This window comes from Lissotriton vulgaris, chromosome 10 (assembly GCF_964263255.1).
Source record: "Lissotriton vulgaris chromosome 10, aLisVul1.2, whole genome shotgun sequence".
NCBI lineage: Eukaryota > Metazoa > Chordata > Amphibia > Caudata > Salamandridae > Lissotriton > Lissotriton vulgaris.
This window is the reverse complement of record NC_141698.1, coordinates 762,611,690-762,626,945: the sequence shown is the minus strand read 5'-3', so window position 1 is coordinate 762,626,945 and position 15,256 is coordinate 762,611,690. Positions and strand designations below refer to the sequence as shown.

At 44.3% G+C, this 15,256-nt stretch overlaps 1 protein-coding gene across 1 annotated transcript in view; it reads right to left on the bottom strand.

Moving 5' to 3' along the window:
• The window catches only part of C10H10orf67 (chromosome 10 C10orf67 homolog), a 2,378,031-nt gene that overhangs the window by 1,187,872 nt on the left and 1,174,903 nt on the right, over positions 1–15,256 (bottom strand). Inside the window, exon 11 of the mRNA XM_086939822.1 lies at positions 2,499–2,557. Within this exon, the coding sequence (XP_086795948.1) occupies positions 2,499–2,557 (59 nt within the window). The remainder of the gene's footprint in view (positions 1–2,498; positions 2,558–15,256) is intronic.

Below are 15,256 nucleotides of genomic sequence, written 5' to 3'. Positions count from 1 at the left end.
TTTTCTAGTTACAAATCACTATTGGCAGCTATATCCTGTCCTTGGGAAATATGTTATTTGTATTGCTGTGTTTTGTGCAATTATGTGTTGTTTATGTGCTTATTGAATGTCTTTGTTCACATTGTGTCAGCATATTTAGATTTATATATTGTTTGTATCTATAGTATTACAGCCCTGAAGAAGTCCATTAACATCGACGAAACGCGTTGGCTGACTTCGCTGCAAAATTTGACGTTCGGTTTTTAACAAAGAGAATAAATTGAAGAACTGAAATATTCTAGGATGTGAATGGAACTTTTTCATATGAAAATATTAATTGCAGTGAACCTCTATTTGTAAAATTATATTATTTTAAAATGTGTCCAATAGAAGCATCCACTTTTTCATGTTTTTGCTCTGCCTCCAAAATGTATTATATTGTTTAGAACAAGGTATAACGTCCCAAAAAATGCATTCTATCTTGCTGTTCACCTGGGCTAGGTTTTTTTCCTGTCTTAGCTTCACCAACACACATCCTGTTTGCAGCCCCTAGTGCTGCAACACAGCCAGACATGAGTACCTTGACAGCTATAGCAGTTTTCCTTAGCATTCCCTATGTGATAGTATTAAAGCATTGTTTTGTAACACTGCAATGGTAGAGGCTGGCATTGGATTTCTCTGCAGTGCCTGTGCAATTAGTAACAGTCAAAATCGACTGCTCAGAGTGTGATAAGGTCTACAAACAGTGCTTTAAATGGGCCGCAACTCACCGGTACTGAGTACCGGCACTTCTTAGATTTATCACTCTGAGTACCAGCACTTCTCTACTGCTGAGGAGAGTACCGGTACTCATGAAACGCTGGTGCTGGGGGCCTTTCATTGATAGTCAAGGCACTTCTGTAGACCTGAGCCGAGACCAGCTGAACAATTCAGTGTGGGCTCATTTGCATAACATCTGGGGTGTTCACCATCATGCTGGGTTGCAAACACAGACATCGAGGCATCCCGGTGACAGCGTAACTAAGAAAGATGTGGGAGGTAACTAGGTTCAAAACTAAGGCTTTAATCCCACCTGATTCTTTTGTTAAGTGTCTGTGTATGTTTGTCTGCTTGCCTGTGTGCTTGCCTGTGATTGTTTTTGTGTGAGAGAAAAACGAGAGAAAGGGGGAGAGAATAGAGACACTTGGAAGTTATATTAATGGAAATGTGTGGAATGCTTTGTGTGTGCATGTTTGCTTGTTTCTTTCTGGGTCACTCGTGGTGCAATTAACAGTAGTGATGTTGCACATATTACAAAACAAGGAAATGTTAACCCCTTCGCTGCGGCGGGAATTCCGCCGCAGCGCTAAGGGGGCGGGGGGGCCGAGCGGCGCTCGCATGCTCGTGACGGAGCCGCTCCGTCATGAGCCGCGGTTGTGCTGTGCTCATGACGGAGCGGTTCCGTCATGGCCCCGCCCGCTCAATGGAACGTCCAGCGCAGGCGCAGAATTCGGGCCGCACAGGCGCGCCGAGCGGGCCATGACGGAACCGCTCCGTCATTGACCACAGCTCAATCGAGGTTCATGACGGAGCGGCTGCGTCATGAGCATAGAAGGGGTTAAAATATCGTAACGTTTGGCTTTCGTTTTGTGTAATGAGTTAACAAACCTGCTTTGTTTACTAAAATAAATTTCTTATGTGTTTTGGTATGGGCTGCAAGTAGTATCGAAGTCAATAAGCATCTGCATTTCTTGCCCTAAGCCCCGCCCCCAAACCCCGCCCACTTGCCACATTTAAATGAGTACCTACACTATTTTGCCCCCATGTAAAGCACGGTCTACAAATGAGCACTATATCATATCCCCTTCTAGTCTGGTAACTCAAATTACCACCTATGTCTTAATCCGTTGCAGTGTACAAAAGAAAAATATAATAAACGTAATGCGACTTGTGGTTTTTCCAAATGCATTCACTAATTCATTTAACCCAACTGTTTACGGACTTTGAAGCCTAGTCCATGGTCCGAGGGCAATGAAGGAAAACAGGCCCCGGTGACACACTACCTGCTGTACTAATGACATATACTTGTTTCCCTGCATGACGGCATAACAACATTTCAACTGGTAAAATAACACAAGAATCAAACAATTATCAGAACAAATCATTTCAGATCTTAGAGAGGGTTAGTGGTGTTTTTGTTGTTGACGGGGGGCGCAAGGTCAACAGTGGTAGGGGGTCGTTTGAAAAAAAGTTTAGTCACTGTGGTAGGTTGTATATCACTTTCACATTTTTGTGAAACAGAAAAAAACTATTTTCTAACAGTTTGTCACTCAAGCGTCTTCGCCGCTGTTCTAAATACCAGAGAGCATAGACAAGAGTAAGTAAAAATAGGAAATGTAAATGGGATGCGCTAAACATCTAATAACAGCTTTGTTATTTGTTCCATGCATTAGGAGCTCTGGGGTTGTACACTGAACTGAGATGAGAAAGTCATCAGTGTCCTTTGGAAAGTCATTATTTAACGTCAAACATCAGAGTACCTTCTCAATGGTCTTCTGGTCCGTTTCGATTTTCTCTTTCATATGTCTCACGTCCATTTCTGAAAGCAGAACAAAAGAAAAGCAGAGCATGAAATGGCGGACCTCCCCTTGTGCAATGTGCATTCATGTGGGGCGCGCGGGTCAGCCGCAGAGCACGGCGGAATGCGCGGAGGATGAGAGTCCGGGCCAGGCTGCGACCTTCGCGGCCGCCCTTGGCATTCAACGCCCTCACCCCGCTGTTAAGCCGGCTGGTCAGGTCCAGACGGAGACCTAAGTTCAACATTCAAGTGTGGTATGGAGTGACCACGGCTTTTCAACAATGCCATCGCTGGCCATTCTCACTGTTAGTCACAGCCAATACAAAGTGCTTTAGCAGGTGGCTCTTTATGGCTAAAAACATATTGTACTCGTCGATGAGGCTCACCAATGAATCAAATGACATCCTGTCAGTAGGCCTCTCGCTCGAGGTCAGGTTCGTTTATTTTCGTATTTAAGAACTACGGGTTTAGCACTTTGTAGCACAGAATAACACACCATAGCTTGTGTTTTGGATGCCCTGTGGCCCTAATGCAGTTTCTAAAACATACTAAATATGGTGTGATTTCACAAATGTTGTGACAAAAAATATGTCGAAGAATTAAACGAACCAGTAAATACACCCGAAATCCCATGCGACAGAAACACAGGTATTTCACGTGTGAGTAAGGGCAGTTTTTACCAAAGCAACTGCACCCAAATAACGTTTGCATATAGTTTTGCTCAAGATACAAAACCAAACGGTATTGCAAAAATCCCAAGTAAAAAGTAAAGAGCAGTATACCATTACATTCATAATTAGTTCCTGAGCTGCAGCTAATCTGTCAACAGCTTTAATTTCCAGTAGTCCGAATACCGTTTCTTACCGTATGCTGATACATCTACGGGTATTACCCTCAGTCTTCTCAGTGAGCAACACTTCTTGCTCTACTCACTAATGAACACCCCGAACCAGAGAACGGAAGTGCCCTGGGATGCGGCAGGCGTTTTCAGTCTAACTTCTATAATACTTTACTGTGCGGGACATATTTTCCACCTGCACATTCTAAAGGGGGCGTATTCATTTGCATATGGGTGGTACTCCCTACAAATGAGGGACTGCATTTGCCTTACACTGTGGGCCTAATGAAGAGCCTTGCGTTCCAATGACCACCAGACTCACGCCGGCACAGCGGTGGTGGTCCAGCCACAGCCGCACCGGCGTTCTGACCATCCCATTACATTTGGCAGCTGGACTGCCATTGCACTGCCACAACCGCCAAGGAAACAATGTTCTCTGACGGTGGCACAGTGATCAGGGGTTCAGCAATATGCTGGTGGTGTCACTATAGCACCGCCATGCATATTACGAGTTTCAGGACCGCCAGCGGTGTCATGGAGGTCTTTGCTCCATCAAAAGGCTGGTGGTCCTGAAATAAAGCGGGGACCTACAGGGCTCCCTGTTGCCCATGTGCATGGGGATGCATGCATGTGAGCACAACATGTACCCTCTTGTGTGCATGTACCCCAGTTCCTGCAGGGCATGGACTTTAAGTCTATGCCGTGCAGGCACTGTTTTTGGCGTTCCATTGTGATGCTCATTTTCAGAGGCACCGCCGTGGGACTGTCCCCAAAAAAAGCCAGACACGACGAAACTCGTAATCTGGTGAGCGATGCACATATGGGGTTGGCAGTGCGGAAGCGGGCCACCAGCGTGGCGGTCCTCTCCCGCACCATCAAACTCATAATCAGGCCCTATGTGTCTTACAGAAGTAGGCGTAGGGGCAAACAGGTCTCTGGAGGCTCACAAATTGGACACCACCTAGAAAGTGGCACATAGTCAGTACGCACCTGAGGGGAGTCATTTGGGAGAGGAAATGGGGGTCACAGGGACACCCATATGTACTTCCATAAATGGGGTTACGTCTCAAACTGCACATCTTGTGGGGGCGGGGGGGCTACTCAGTGCCAAAAGTAATTTCAGATTCCCGGCGGCGAAAGGCAAAAGGCAACTTGAAACCAGTGTCCCATCTTTCATGGATGTGCACTCCCATGGCAAGTACCCTCTCTGACTTCAAGGCTGCACTGAGAATAGCTGCGTTTTTGTGTAATTAGGCGCTGCCACATCGGTGTGCTCTTGGTACACCCAGAATGAGAGCATTCATTCGATTACTGTAATATGGCAGTCAATGCATCCTGGTAGCAGTAATGCACCCAGACCATATGAGAGCTACCAAGGATAAACTCATAGTAAAACAAAACTGACAACAAAAGGGATGTGCAGTCACACGTCTATGTACAAATGCAACTTTCTCTAACCCTGCTGTCTGCACTTGTAACTTCAAACAAAACATCAATCATCATGTGCATCAATGATGGTATAATAAGGGCATCAATAATGATATTCCTCTGTAGTAAAATAGACACACTGGCATGATGTAATCCAAGTAGGTTTATTCGGGTAAGTACACAAGTAGTATAAATCTCTATCAGCAGATGTATAAGTGCTGTAGGGCAGCCTGTAAGTAATCAGCAGCCCCACCAGGAGTAGCCTACTAGCTGCTCAGTCGCTTCCACCAACTGTCATCACTCATCCAGACACTCAAGCATTCCACTCATAGCCCACACACCAAACATTCCACTCAGAACACCTACACATGCTGAGCAGCTAGGACATAGTAACATAGAGCATGAATCAAAGTGCAGGAATACTACATATCTCTTTCCAAAAAAAAAGAATAATAACAACAAAAAAAACAATTACACATGAGCATGAAAGAAAACTATAAACAATAAAGTACAGCAAACGTTAACAGTCCACAACCGAAAGATGAAGGAAACATCGCCCGCATCATAAAGTAGAAATGAGCTATTAAAATAAGAGTCAAAAGCCCAGACTTAAGGATGACGGGAACACCGCATCACGAGAGGGTGAGGAACTAAAGACAAGAAGAAAAGATAGATACAGAACCCCCATCCCCCTCCTCTAATAAAGAAAAATAAACGTCAAGAAGCAAGTTTTCCATGTAAGGAGACTAGTCATGTGGGTAAAGGGGCTAAAACCCAATATCCTGCCCCCTGCTTAAACAAGGGAACATTTTAAGAATGTGCTCTCCATGTAGGGAGACAAGTCATGTGGACTTAAATGACTAAAACCCAATGTCCTGCACCCACCATTAACAAGGGACAACCTGTGAAAAACGTATATGCTCTCTGTGTGAGGAGGCACACAAGGACACACCCCTGCAATAAACAAACAACGTGCAGCTCAAGGTGTCTTACGCACACAGGGGACACACCCCTGCAACAAACAAATAACGTACGGCACAAGTGTCTCTTATGCGCGCAGGGAACCCAACCTTAAATCAAAATTGATTGTGTGGCACAAGGTGTCTTACGCATGCAAGGAAAGTGTCTCCTTGCAACATGTTTAGTGTAAATGGGAACATGATCCATAACTTAATGTAGTGGGACAAATCCCATACAAACCAACCCTGCATAAGGGTTAAATGTAATGTAAATGTGTAAAAAACTCAAAACATACCCCACATAAAGGTTTACACATCCCTCACGTAAGGGTACCTAGGCTTGCTTAAGTAAATGCTAAACAAACCCAATACATAAGAAGAACGTAAATCTGTGGCATCATGAAACACAAAACTTTCTTCCAAGATATGAAAAAATTCTAAATGTAGTACATCCTTATGCTAAAACATACGCCAGTGAGCGACCTCTCACCCGGGTAGAACTAGACATAATAACATAACTCAAAAGGTAACGGGTGAAAAACATTTTCATGACACTCCCTAGAAGAATTCTCAACATGTTATAACACATACAAGCACTACAATTGTGAAATGACTAGCTACAAAGACTTCAAGACACTGCATGAAACTGACTTAATCAAAGTCAAGATTTCAAAAACAATATGGAGGCAGACTGATTTCCCAAAAACTTGTGAGCGTTGTGTACTCTTCACTCACGGAAGCAAAAATCTGTAGAGAGAACAACCTGTTTGAAATTAACGAAACTTGGAAATGGCAGATTGTTTAAAACGACGATCACTCTGCGAGCCGAAGGGCGAGTCTTAAAGTCTCTTCACAACACAAAAACAAAAGTGTACTAGGGTAACTATAAGCTAGCAGATGTGGCGTGCAAAAGTTCTGGATGCCGATAGATGCAACCACTCCGATGCAGTCCAACAGTAGAGGACTGTGCACTAACTCGTATAGCAGCAACGTTAACGGACACATCCATATACGAGTGACTCGTGGTTAGCAATAAAACAAACAGGAACTAAAGTAACAGTACACTAAAATGAGGAAGCCAACCCCAAAATGGCGGCAAGTATGTGACGCTGAGCCAGATGGCTCATGGCATGTCCACGTGTGCAGGCGTCCAGAGCAGCCAAAGTCTTGGAATAAGCCATGTCATCATGAAGATCCCAAAAAAGAAACGGCAAGAAGCTGGTCAGCGCGTCTCCACAAAGGAGGTAAGCTCGTGCGCGCTGACTAGAGCTCATTCCAAGTTACTTTAGAAATTAGAAAACGGCGGTTGGCAAACACGTCATTTGAAACTGGCTCTGCCAGCAAAAGCATGTGTGCTTCAAGGTGGTGATTACACATGAACATGAGCCCCTGAGGAGGTTAAACTGAAACCGATCCGAACAAGATCACACAAGAAACCAGTTGCTCCCCTATAGAAAATTCTCCGCCTTGTTAGCCAAACTTACGTTGTGTTGACACTTTCCTTAAAAATATGCTGCATGTAGCCAGACGTGTCAAACCAACATCACCACATGCCAAAATGTAGCAAGAACACACCACACATGCCTGTTCCCTCCAAAGCACACATCTGATAAAAATGCAGGTTGGCATGGAGGATGAAACTCAGCACAGTGTCCATGAAATTAGAGTGGTGGCATACTTTACATGAAACATTAGTTGTTGTTGTTGTTGTGTCTTCATGAGATGGAGTACAGCACGTTTGAGTAGGGGCTGTCCGTTGTAATGGACATTGGTGGGATTGCCTTGTGTGCTCTTTACGTTCCCTTTGTGACTCCTTAAGTTTCTTTGTTTCATCTTGTGGCTCCTGCTTTTCGCGTATTGTTCCTGTTGTCTGCGCCTGTCATTTTCTCCCTGCTGTAGCTTCTTCCCAACATGTTGTAGAATGCATCTTGAAGTCTCTTCAGGCTACTCGTACCAACTGTAGAGCGTGAGGTGGTCTCCAACTCGTCACCAAAATTTATGTAGTAAAAAAGACACGCTGGTATGATGTAATCCAAGTAGGTTTATTAAAGTAAGTACACAAGTAGTATAAATCTCCATCAGCAGATGTATAAGTGCTGTAGAGCAGCCTGTAAGTAATCATCAACAGCCCCACCAGCAGCAGCCTGCTAGCTGCTCAGGCCCATCCACCAACTGTCATCACTCATCCAGACACTCAAGCATTCCACTCATAGCCCACACACCAAACATTCCACTCACAACACTCACACAGGCTGAGCAGCTAGGACATGGTAACATAGAGCATGAATCATAGCGCAGGAATACTACATCCATGTTGACACAATTTGCTAAGTATATGACATTTCAGAACTATTTCACTTCAGAAACACAGTTATATAAAATGGAATTACTCTTTCATAAGATAAAGTGCAACGACCGCATCGAATACAAATCCAAATATCTTAAAGTGACTTTAATCTATTATAATAAGGATTTTACCGCGTCGACCTACAATAACACATCTTTAAGATGTCAAACACCTATGCACTGTTACAGAACTACATGCCCTGTTAACATTTATACGCACAAAGTTGTATTCAATTACCTATTCACTTCATCTGTGACTCAGTGGAATGTCTGAATCGTTTAAGCTCTCACATATCAAACCATAGGTTATGTCACTCACTCTCTTATTCACAATTCATGATAGGAGACAGAGTAAAGGATGCCCTACTACAATCTTAAAAGAACATTCACTAAAGATTTCGCAGTAGTCAGATGCTTATGTACTGTTTTACTTGCATGCAATCTTGTGATAAACGATGTTACCTTCTGCTGTGTTTTTGTTTTCATATTTGTGGCAGGATCATTGAATTTAACAATAACATTAGAGCGGATGCTTTATCATCTGCAATTTGTAAACGGCATCACTAGATCTGTAAAGCGTGAAGCATTCTAGTAATGATTGTTTAGGAGCGAACATCACAATCTGCATCACTTTTACAGTAGGTGCACCGCTTTTTTTGAATTATGCACATTGAATTAATGTTATTTGCAACTGACGGACCAAACACAAACCCCCTCATTACTCCTGGAATCTGGGTTGGATTAGAAAAAACTGCTGCATGTGAGCACTTGAATGGTGGTATCACATACACGACTATCAATCATTTGCTTATATTTTGAAGTAATGCATAAGGTCTCCAGAGCGTGCCTTGCGGTTCCTACAAAGACACACAGGATTAACGGCACAAACACAGAAAGGCTGCACTCAGTGTGAGGGTGTATGCTATCTTTCACGTTGAACAAAGAGAAAACCACATGAATTAGTTAACTCAGACAATTGATTTATGTCATTTACTTTTAAGGTTTGTCTGTTTTGATTTTTTAAGACAAGGAAAAATACATTATCAACTTCACATTGAGCAAACCATAATTTTTGCAAGGGAAAAGCAAGAAAAAATATATACAATAAATGTGTAGAAACAAATGAACATATCATAACAATGTGCATACAAAATATTATCAATAGTAAACAGTTATCTCAAAAACAGTAAAGAAAAACACTGTCATCAAGTCATATGAAGAGTTTCAGGGGGTGAGTCTTATTCACTACCAACCCGACTTCCTGTCACAATGTTATTACAAGATTTCATTTTCTATAAACACAGGAGTGGAAACCCAAAAGTCTATTATGGACAAACAGAATGACTTAATGCCGACGCGTTTCGAATCACAATGTCCTAATCATCGGATTCTCATCAGGGCGTGGAATTTTATCCGCAAATACTGTTTAGAGAAAAAAGAAGGGAATTAATTTAGGGGGATGAACCTCTCATGGAGAGTAAAAATAGCTTTTTCCCAATTAATGCATCGGGAGATGCAGCCTACCTTGTGCGACCAATGGTTTATGGTCACCGGGTCTTTTTATGGAAAAGGCATCACCGTGGATGTCAACCTGCAGAGGAGCGACATTGCTGTGATCAGAAATTACACCCTACTATTGTGTTGACACGAACTGTGTGGGTGTGGTTTAAGCAGTAAAATTTACCTTCGAATCTGATGCATCCGCTCAGAACTCGAGGACAACGGGTAGTGCGATTTCAATCCCAGTGTTCTGTCCCTTTAAGTAATCTACAAACAGAAATTGTTGAATAGTTTTAGCGCAAAAGTTTTTGGTGATTGTGAAAAGCCCATAGGAGAAAAAATGAATAGCTTACTTTGTTCGTTAATTTGATGTAGGAGGAGGGATTTTTTCCGTGAGGTGTCCGTAGGCTTGGACCCTCGGTGCTGTGTAATGAACGTCTAATCTGTGGAGGGGCTATTCTCATGTGCCGGATTGTGTCCTGAAACAGACCAACAAGTGAGTTAATTACTTTTTGGTCCATCGTGCCGGTGGAGAGCACGTACATGTGCACAAACGGGAGGGATTCTTACCGTTAGTAACCCATTTTGCGCGGTATCTTCCAACAGTGAAGCAAAAAGCGGCAGACAGTTGCCGCGCGTGGAATTCTACAAGTTACACCCAGCAACCACATGGGGCCAAGCGCCAATCAGAATGTGTGTGGGCTAGTGACCATGTCGCTATGAATTCTGGGAATTGTAGTGTACATCAAGGGAAGAATTTACTAGATAGAAATGGGATATTAAAGAGCTTTAGCTGAACAGCTTATATTCTGTTTACTTCGCTTAACACATTTAGCCCATTATTCACGCTGTTGAGTCTCATGATAAGGTACGCCTCTTTGCGTAAAAGTGCAGCCTCAATGTCTTGTGAATGATGTTTAGGATCCACCCATGTGAGGACTGTCCAATTGAAGTCATTTTCCCCATGGTTTTTACTCATAAAATGTTCAACCATGGGTGCAGAGATTACCTTTTTCTTTATTCTAGAGCGGTGTTGCGTAATTCGCACATTTACTGATTGACTGGTTTTACCAATGTACACTCTGTCGCAGGGACATACCACGGCATAGATGACATTCTTAGTCCTGCAATTTGTGAACATCTCATGCTTCCATTTGACTCCGTCATGGTCAAATATGTTGCCTTCCAACGTAGTAGAACACGCGCCACAATTGCCACACTTGTGGTGCCCGCTTATAGGTTTAAGGTTCCACTGTGATCTCAAATCACTCTTTTGTTTTGGAATGTGGCTGTCTGCTCTAATCAAATGTTGACCAATGCTCTTATTTTTGCGCATGGCGAAAATGGGTTTTCTTAAAGGATGTTCTAAATCTTCCAATAAATGCCAATTCTTCAGAATGATGCGTTTGAACTGATTTGTGTGTGAACCATAAGTTGTAACACACACCAAATCATTCAATTCATCTTTTTCTTTTTTCTGAAGAAGATTCTCCCTCGGGGTGAATCTGGCACGTTTTTTTGAATGTTTGAGAAGTTTTTTCGGATAACCCCTTTTCGCATGTTTTTCAAAATCCGCCACCTCCGTGCAATTTTTCCTTATTCTTAACATTTGCCCGAAAGGGAGATTTTCTTTCAAGCACTGTGGGTGCGAGCTTTTAAAATGGAGGATGGTATTCCTATCCGTGGCTTTTTTGTGTAAGGTTGTTGTCAGGATATCGTCGCGGATGCCTACTGTGATGTCCAGGAAAGTCATTTTACTTTTGCTGGACTCTATAGAGAAACTGATATCGCTGTGCCTTGAGTTTAACCAATTGTAGAACTGGTCAAGTTCAGTCTGGCTCCCCTGCCACAGGAGCCAGACGTTGTCAATATATCTTAGCCATTGACTTATATGGCCAGCAAATGGATTATTGTTGTATATGAATCTCTGTTCATAATGTGCCATATAGAGTACCGCCATCTCAGTTGCGTATGGACTAAGCATGGGTGAATTTTGCGAATCTGGCGTTCGCTAATTTTGCGAATTTGCGAATTCGCAATCGCCAAAATCGGCGAATTCTCGCGAATTTGCGGATTTTTTTTTTGTTGTGTTCGCAAGGATTTCTGCCAGTTCGCAAGGATTTCTGCCAGTTCGCGAGGGTTTTGTACCAGTTCGCAATTGCGAACTTACATGTCGGCTCGCAACGGTCACGATTATGTTGTTTCTACGTCTGGTTCATCATCACAGGTTCCCAGAACCCTCTGTTTCACCCCTGCCACCCTCTGTTTCACCCATGCATCCGCTGGTACATCAATGCCACCCTCTGGTTCATCATCACTGTAGATTATGGGGGGAAAAAGCAAGCACACCTGCCTGCTTCAACTGACATGAATTAATTTGGGGTTGATTTATTAATGTGTCACTGTTTTAAAATTCAGGTCTGGCACCTGCTTCCTTATCTGTAATTTGCTTTCTGTTGCAGTGCATTTTTTTTTCCAGGACCTTTGTGGCCTACTTGTAGCTATTCTATGAGCCTGCTGTGAGGGTCAGAGCAGGGTCATATAATTGTTGCAACTAGCAACTGAACTCTGGAGGGGCCCTTGTCAGGAAGCACTACAGGGAATGGTTACTAATGATGAGTTTGAACTTTTGAACCTGCTGAATGCTTTTTTTGTGTTCGCAAGGATTTCTGCCAGTTAGCAAGGATTTCTGCCAGTTCGCGAGGGTTTTGTACCAGTTCGCAATTGCGAACTTACACCGCACGCAGCAAAATTGTATCACCAAGAATAAAATCCGCTGCGTGCGAATTTGCGGATTTTGCGGGAAATTCGCGGATCTCGCGGATTGCAAATTTACCGAAAATCCACAAAATCCGCGAGCGTAACGGATTTTCCGCTCATGCTTAGTATGGACAGCCCATAGCAATGCCTTTTATTTGGACAAAGAACGCATTTTCAAACTGAAATAGTTATTGCATAATGTGATCTCAGCTAATGATAGGATGAATGAAGTGGGAACCCTGTGCGGTCTTTCCCGTTGGTCAAGATATATTTCTAATACCTGCAGCGCCTCATCTTGAGGGATTTGAGTGTAAAGTGAAGTGACGTCAAGGGTCACCATCATGTGGGTAGCTTCATTGAATGGTTAACCCTCTATCCTAGTAATGAAATCAGTTGTGTCCCTGAGATGCGACTTAACTTGCGGTAAAAAAGGTTTTAAGAAAAAATCAATGTATTTAGAGACCGGTTCAAGTGCAGAATCGCACCCCGACACAATTGGTCGGCCTGGTGGTGTTTTCTCGTTCTTATGAATTTTTGGTAAAAAATAAAGAACTGGCATCCTTGGTGATTTTTTATTCAAAAATTCGAATTCCTTAGGGCCTAAGAACCCTTCCTCAAGTCCTGCCTTTGTGATACTTGCGATTTTGTCTTGTATGGCATTGACAGGGTCTTCTTTTACTGGTCTGTACCAGTCCCGATTGCTAACATGCGTTGTGCCTTCCTCTAGATACATAGTGCAGGGCCAGATGACAACTGCCCCGCCTTTGTCCGCTTGCTTGATTAGAATGGACATATCTGATTTAAGATCCTGAATGGCAGATGTTAACCCTTTGGTCATATTTTTATGTACAAAACTTTTTTGTTTTTCAAGTTTGGAGAGGGAGGAAAGGACGGCTTGTTCGAAGGCCATCACCTGTTTTTGGAAACGCCTCCTGGTTCAACGATGATCTTAAGAAATCGAAGAAACTCTGCCGCTCCCTCGAGAAGGCCTGGAAAAAAGACCCAAACACCAGCACCAGGGACGCCTTCAAAAACGCCACCCGCATACACCACCAACTGATCCGGACTGCCAAGAAAGCCGTATTCAAAGACCGACTAGACAACAACGCCCACAACAGCAAGGAACTATTCAACATCGTCAAAGAATTCACCAACCCATCAGCCAACTCCAACGACATCACCCCTTCCCAAGCCCTCTGCGACTCCCTAGCTTCCTTCTTCCACAACAAAATCGCAGACATCCACAACAGCTTCGACAACCGACGCGGAGACCAACCCACCCAACCTTCTGCAGGACCTTCACCCCCCTCGAACATCCTTAACGACTGGAACCCAATCTCCACCGAGGACACCATCCGCCCGATGAACTCCATCCACTCAGGATCCCCCACAGACCCATGCCCTCACCACATCTTCAAAAAAGCAGACTCCATCATTGCACCACACCTCCGAGACGTCATCAACTGCTCCCTCAACTCCGCCACCTTCCCGGAAAGCTGGAAACACGCCAAACTCAGCGCCCTTCTGAAAAAACCCACAGCGGACCCCACCGAACTCAAAAACTACCGCCCCATCTCGCTCCTTCCATTCCCGGCCAAAGTCATCGAGAAAGCCGTCAATAACCAGCTCGCCGCCTTCCTCGAAAGCAACAAATCCCTCGACTCCTCACAATCCGGCTTTCGAGCCAAACACAGCACGGAGACCGCCCTCATCGCAGCAACAGACGACATCCGAACTCTACTGGACAATGGAGACACAGTCGCCCTCATCCTCCTAGACCTATCCGCAGCCTTTGACACAGTCTGCCATAGAACTCTTCTACAGCGCCTCAAAAACATCGGAATCCAAGGAAAAGCACTGGAATGGATCACCTCATTCCTCACCGGTAGAACCCAGAGAGTCCGCCTCCCACCATTCAAATCCGAGGCCACTGAAGTCATCTACGGCGTACCCCAAGGTTCCTCACTCAGCCCCACCCTCTTCAACGTATACATGAGCCCCCTCGCGACCATCGCTCGCCAACACAACCTTAACATCATCTCCTTCGCAGATGACACCCAACTGATCCTATCACTCACCAAAGACCCCAACACCGCCAAAACCAACCTACATGAAGGTATGAAAGAAGTAGCAGAGTGGATGAAGCACAGCCGTCTGAAACTGAACTCAGACAAAACAGAAGTCCTTATCTTAGGCACCTCCCCCTCCGCCTGGGATGACTCTTGGTGGCCAGAGGCCCTTGGAAAAGCACCCATCCCGACGGACCATGCACGGAACCTGGGCATCATCCTGGACTCATCACTCTCTATGAACAGACAAGTCAACGCAGTCTCATCTTCATGCTTCAACATCCTCCGCATGCTCCAAAAAACATTTCGCTGGATCCCCACCGAAACCAGAAAAACAGTTACCCATGCACTGGTCACAAGTCGCCTGGACTACGGAAACACCCTATACGCCGGTATCACCGCAAAACTCCAGAAAAAACTCCAACGCATCCAGAACGCATCAGCCAGACTCATACTAGACATCCCGCGCAAAGACCATATCTCCAGCCACCTGAAAAACCTCCACTGGCTCCCCGTCAATAAGAGGATTACTTTCCGCCTCCTAACCCACGCTCACAAAGCACTCTACGAACTTGGACCCGAATGCCTTTACAAACGACTTTCCTTCTACACCCCCCCTCGCCAGCTACGATCTTCCAACCAAGCCCTTGCTACCATTCCTCGCATCAATAAAACCACCATGGGAGGTAGATCCTTCTCCTACCTCGCTGCTAAAACCCGGAACTCACTCCCCACTCACCTACGCCTCACTCAGAACCACCTAACATTCAGAAAACAACTTAAAACATGGATATTCGACAAGTAATTCCCATCCCTTCCT